Source organism: Meles meles, chromosome 2, assembly GCF_922984935.1.
Source record: "Meles meles chromosome 2, mMelMel3.1 paternal haplotype, whole genome shotgun sequence".
NCBI classification, from domain to species: domain Eukaryota; kingdom Metazoa; phylum Chordata; class Mammalia; order Carnivora; family Mustelidae; genus Meles; species Meles meles.
In genome coordinates, this window is record NC_060067.1 from 145,591,553 (window position 1) to 145,597,552 (window position 6,000).

Below are 6,000 nucleotides of genomic sequence, written 5' to 3' on the forward strand. Positions count from 1 at the left end.
CTTCAGATGCACATTGCAAGTAGTAGGCTCCCAGACCCACAACTTATGTTCAATTTGGCTAGAAATTGGAGTTTCCCACAATCCTTTCCTTAGGTTTGATTAATGTACTAGAGCAGCTCACAGGACTCAGTGAGACACTTATGTTTACTAGTTTATTAAAGGATTGTTAAGGAGCACAGCTGAACAGCCAGATGAAGAGATACATGGGACAAGTTCTGGGAGGATTCTGAGTGTAGGAGCTTCTGTCCCTGTGGAGGTGGAGTACAGTCACTCTCTGGTATAGATGTGCTCATCAGCCTAGAATCTTTCAGAATGCCCTACTATTGGGATTTTTTTCCCCATTTTATTTATTTTTTTAGCGTAACAGTATTCATTGTTTTTGCACAACACCCAGTGCTCCATGCAAAACGTGCCCTCCCCATTACCCACCACCTGTTCCCCCAACCTCCCACCCCTGACCCTTCAAAACCCTCAGGTTGTTTTCCAGAGTTCATAGTCTCTTATGGTTCGCCTCCCCTTCCAAATTTTTTTTTTTTAATAAACATATAATGTATTTTTATCCCCAGGGGTACAGGTCTGTGAATCGCCAGGTTTACACACTTCACAGCACTCACGATAGCACATACCCTCCCCAATGTCCATACCCCCTCCCCCTCTCCCAATCCCACCTCCCCCCAGCAACCCCCAGTTTGTTTTGTGAGATTAAGAGTCATTTATGGTTTGTCTCCCTCCCAATCCCATCTTGTTTCATTTATTCTTCTCCTATCCCCCTAACCCCTCATGTTGCTTCTCCATGTCCTCATATCAGGGAGATCATATGATAGTTGTCTTTCTCTGATTGACTTATTTCACTAAGCATGATACGCTCTAGTTCCATCCACGATTTTTATGGAGGCTTCCTGAAGTAAGCATCATTCATCATTAACTCCATTTTCAGCTCCTCTTCCTTCCTTCTCTCAGAGGGGGACTACTGAAAGTTCCAAGTGTCTAATCATGGCTTATTCTTTCTGGTGGCTACCTCTCTTCCAGGAGCTCATCTAGAGTCACCTCATGAGAACAAAAGATGCTTCTAGTGCTCTTATCACTTGAGAACTTAGAAGGGTTTCAGGGGTTTTGTGTCAGAGATGGGGTCAAAGACCAAATATTAGACCAAGAGATGCTCCTGGTGCTCTTATCACTTAGAAAATTAAAAAGTTTTGTGCCAAAAATTAGGGAGATATCTAAATCTATATCTATATGTATATATAGATATAGATAGATATATTTCTATTATCTCACACAAGGTATTAGTGAAATACCTTTATAAAGCCTGTATAACATCATGATATAAATAATAATAATAATACAGCAACTATATCTTAAATACTTATGAAGTGTCAGACATATCTCTTTTTAAACTAACAGACTTTATTTTTTTGAGGAGTTAAGTTTTCAGAAATAATGGTGGAAAGTAGAGCATGTTCCCATATCCCCTCTCACTTACAACCCCCTTCTCCCATTCCCTATTATTAACACCCTGTGTTAGTATTGTATATTTGTTATAATTGTTGAGTCATTATTATTACTTTATGATTACACATATATCTTTTTTGGATCCTTTCAACAACCAGAGAAGATAGATACTATCCCCATTTCAAAAATAAGGAGACGAAGGTTGAATATTAAATCTGAATTGACTGACAGATGTATAAGAACAAGAGCTTGGGCCATTATATTCACTTTTTTCTATTTTACCTACTTTGAGAAATCCTATGTTTTAAATATCTTCTGTCTGATGAAATGTATGGTTGGTATTGTATACAGTTTTTAAAAAGATCACAATAGGAAATCATTTTTTCCCAAGATCTGATCTTTAGAACTAACATGCTTATCTTGTATGACTACTAGATTAGAAAACCAGTTGGTAGTTGTCAACGATCACAGTTGCAATGATAATTACTAATCATTTTATAAATACTATGAATATAGTATAATTTAGTTTTGTTGTTATAAGCCTTGCTATATGTCTAATGGAAACATAGATAAACATAAAAACAGCAACAATGCCCTGATTTCTTTTACAACACATCAAGTCATTAAATTCCTTTAAGTAATGTGCATTGTTCTTTTCATAACTTAAACTATTTTTCACTTATGTTTTTGTTTCATAACAACAATAGGTCTTAAAAGGCAAAGTGGACTGCCCTATCTGTAAATTAGTGCTGTGCATAATGGTAGACACAGTAAATCTATGGCTTTTATTTCTCATTTGGAAAGTCGTTTTATACCTAAAGATGAATCTAGTATAAACAATCTATATGAATAGTGGTGGTTTATATTGATTTGAATATCAGTATCAGAGCTGAGTCTATTGTATTGCAAAAAAAAATCAATATGTTGCTCTTATGGTTAAACATACATTGCATCTAATTTCAAGCGCGCTGTATATTGATGGAATCCAGGTTCTGTCATCCTTTCTCTCAGCTGTTTGGTCTCACAGTAACTCTTGCTGAATCTCTTGGCATGTTATATAATGTGGTGCAATACACCTGAAAGAAATGTGTCCAAGTCAAATCCTTTGAATGTTCTAGCACAACTGTAATTTGTTTCCTGTTATTTTTTTTAAATAATTTATTTATTTGACAGAGAGAAATCACAACTAGGCAGAGAGGCTGGCAGAGAGAGAGGAGGAAGCAGGCTCCCCGTGGAGCAGAGAGCCCAATGTGGGGCTCGATCCCAGGACCCTGGGATCATGACCTGAGCCAAAGGCAGAGGCTTCAACCCACTGAGCCACCCAGGCGCCCCTGTTTCCTGTTATTTTTAAGGTTTCAAAAGCATGACATGTTGTCATTAATTAAAAATTAATTAATTAAAATTTATTAATATAATTAATTAATTAAATTTATTAAAAATTTACTAATATAATTATATATTTGTCTTATAGTGAATGGACATCCAATACTCAAGAGAGCTAACATCCGAATTGTTGGAAAGTTAGTATCCAGATCTATAAGAGAAAGGAAAATGAGGCATTTATCACGAGAAGTAGAATAATGTTCCAATACAATTTTTATTATCTTAAGAGTTGAACCTTTCTACCCAAAGGTATTATGTTAACCTCGGCCATGGATTAATTATGTATCACCAGGAAAAAAATAACAAGCATCTCTGGACATCAAAGAAAAGATTTCAACAAGTCAGTTCATAATTTCTAAATATCTTTGGATGAACCGTTCATTGGATCTTTTTCATTAAAAGCTACTGTTTTATCATACTGAAGTTGAAACCACCTAGCATCAAGTATTCCTTTCATTGGACTTTAATTTCTTGTGTTCCATTACCAATAAATGCCATGAAGAAACTTCAAGACTTTTATTTCTAAAAATGCACTTAACTTTTTTGGAAAAGGTTTCTCAAAATGTGTTTTAAATGATATGATTTTATTAATGTAGTCATATATTATTTTTCCCTATTTTCATTCCTCACTCTAGTGAAAAACTGGAAGTCAGTCTACAGTGTTCCTGAATTACCTGCCTTAGTTCAGAAAGGATTTGAAACACAGTGGCTAACACTAGTTCCTTAAGAATCTTGAGTTTAACTTTTTTAAATTTTATTTTATTTATTTGACAGAGAGAAATCACAACTAGACAGAGAGGCAGGCAGAGAGAGAGGAGGAAGCTGGCTCCCCGCGGAGCAGAGAGCCCGACGCGGGGCTCGATCCCAGGACTCCGGGATCATGACCTGAGCCGAAGGCAGAGGCTTTAAACCACTGAGCCACCCAGGCACCCCATTAACAAATAACATATTTGTTTCAGAGGTACAGTTCTGTGGATCATCAGTCTTAAGCAATTCACAGCACTCACCATAACACATACCCTCCCCACTGTCCATCCCTCAGCCACCCCATCTCTTGAGTTTAATTGTATCTGCCCATCAATCCCTCTCTCCCCCATCCCCTACTTCTATGAATGGGGTTGGAGAACCAAGTGAAGGATAGTTGAAGGAACAGACCCTATACCTAACAAGGAGACTAGATATGAATAGAGGCAGGAACTATGTGTGTTTCATTTTTTCAGTTCTTACCTCTGCTCTATTACTTCTATAATTGACTCTGGTTTAAGACTAAAATCTCTCTCAGGCTACCTTATGCAATGGAGTTTACTGTAGAATCCATATGAAAGTTATTAGAATAAAATCTTTAGAAAAGCCAGTTACAAGAATCACATTAAGTCATGGTCTCACCGAAACCAGAACCAAGCTGGATTAAAAAACATGCTGATCCTCTAGCCAGAAAATGTTTGCAGTAAAACATTTGAAGTGGGGGATGGTGGTCGAAAGTGATGATGAACTAAAATGTAGACATTAGTGTATTTATGAAATTAAATTATCCATATTCTCTTTTGGTAATTCAGGGGGTTTCATTTGAAGAAAAAATCTTTTCTTCCTTTCAAAACTTTCAGTATTGAAAACTGGGAAGTGCACAGTAAAAAAAAAAAAAAAAAAAAAGAAAAAAGAAAAAAAAATCACATGAGTTGAGTTCCAGTATGATACCAGATTATCAGTCTGCTCCTTTTTATTTATTTATTTGACAGATCACAAGTAGGCAGAGAAGCAGGCAGAGAGAAGGAAGTAGGCTTCCTGCTGAGCAGAGAGTCCGATGTGGGGCTCAATCCCAGGATCCTGGGATCATGACCTGAGCCGAAGGCAGAGACTTTAACCCACTGAGCCACCCAGGTGCCCCAGCCTGTTCTTTTTTACAGCATTATTGGGATAAAACTTTGGCTAGATTTCTGCTACCACTATTCAAAAAAAAATTGGGAGGAAAAGTATGGAATTATAATGAAAGGTAACTACAAAATAAAATACAGGAATTCTAATGAGTGTTGCATAATGAGTTTCACTAATTCAAATGGCAAATATATTTATAACAGAAAGCAATGAATATAAAAATATCTACATTATAAAAGTAAAATATAAAAATTAAGTTATGATTATGACAATTAGGGACAGGAAATAGTTTATTTTTCCTTTAACAGTGTGATGATTATTCTTGCCTCCTATTTCCAACATTTGACTATTGTTCTTGATTTTCAGCAAACTGAGGGCTACTGAATGTCTTTTCAAGGTGTGATCCTGCATTAAAGTTCAGTGACAATAAGTGACTCTAGGGCCACAGAAGACAGGGTAAGGTCAGGGAAAAGAAGCCTTCACTTCTCAATAGTCAGTTTCTATATAAAAATTGGCACTTGGTGCTCATCAAAGAACAAGAAATATTGGATATGCTCTAAATGTCCATTGTGTTTTTGAGCCAACTACCTGATGGAAGTCATCACTTATATGTAAATGAACTGTCAATGGCTTGCCACTGTTGGCAGTCACTGGACTGTGAAGGGTATGTCTTAATAAGAACCAAAGCTCTTCACAGATTTTGATTTACTGGAAATAAAATAGAAAAGTCCTCTGAGACTACAAAGGACACTTGTTTCAGATAAAACGTCTAGACAGTAGCAATATATTTAGGGCTTTTATTATAGCAAAACTGCAAATTAGGATGGAATGGTGAGAAAGTCCCTGTGACCCAGCTGAGTTCTAAAACACTGCTTCTGACTAGAGTAATACAATCTTTAAAACAGCTAAACCAAATTAAATTAAAGTGCATTAAGAAAAAAAATCCAGAAACACGGAAAAGTCAAGATTCAGTTTTGTTGCCTCTCTTAAGTCATCTCTGTCTTATATTTTACGCTTTCTTAGGAGTCTATATTTTTCTTAATAAATCCAGCTATTAAAATAATCATGCTACTAGGATCCCACAACATGGACTACCTCTCAGAAAAGCCAGATTTCAGGGGATTCTTCCTTGTCTATCCATTCCTTTTCCCATGTCTATCCATTCCTTTTCCCAACTTTCATTCCAAAACACACAACTGCAATACTTGAATTCTCTGTAACTATGAATATTCTTATTAATGCTATTAATAAGAATCATATATTAAATTTGAAAAATGCTTTGATATTTGCAGT

At 36.1% G+C, this 6,000-nt stretch overlaps 1 protein-coding gene across 1 annotated transcript in view; it reads left to right on the forward strand.

The window, feature by feature from the left end:
* Positions 1–3,033, forward strand: part of IQCM (IQ motif containing M) — a 306,849-nt gene extending 303,816 nt beyond the window's left edge. The window contains exon 8 of the mRNA XM_045997420.1: positions 2,924–3,033. Coding sequence (XP_045853376.1) covers positions 2,924–3,033 — 110 coding nt within the window. The remainder of the gene's footprint in view (positions 1–2,923) is intronic.
* The last annotated feature ends 2,967 nt before the right edge of the window (positions 3,034–6,000 follow it).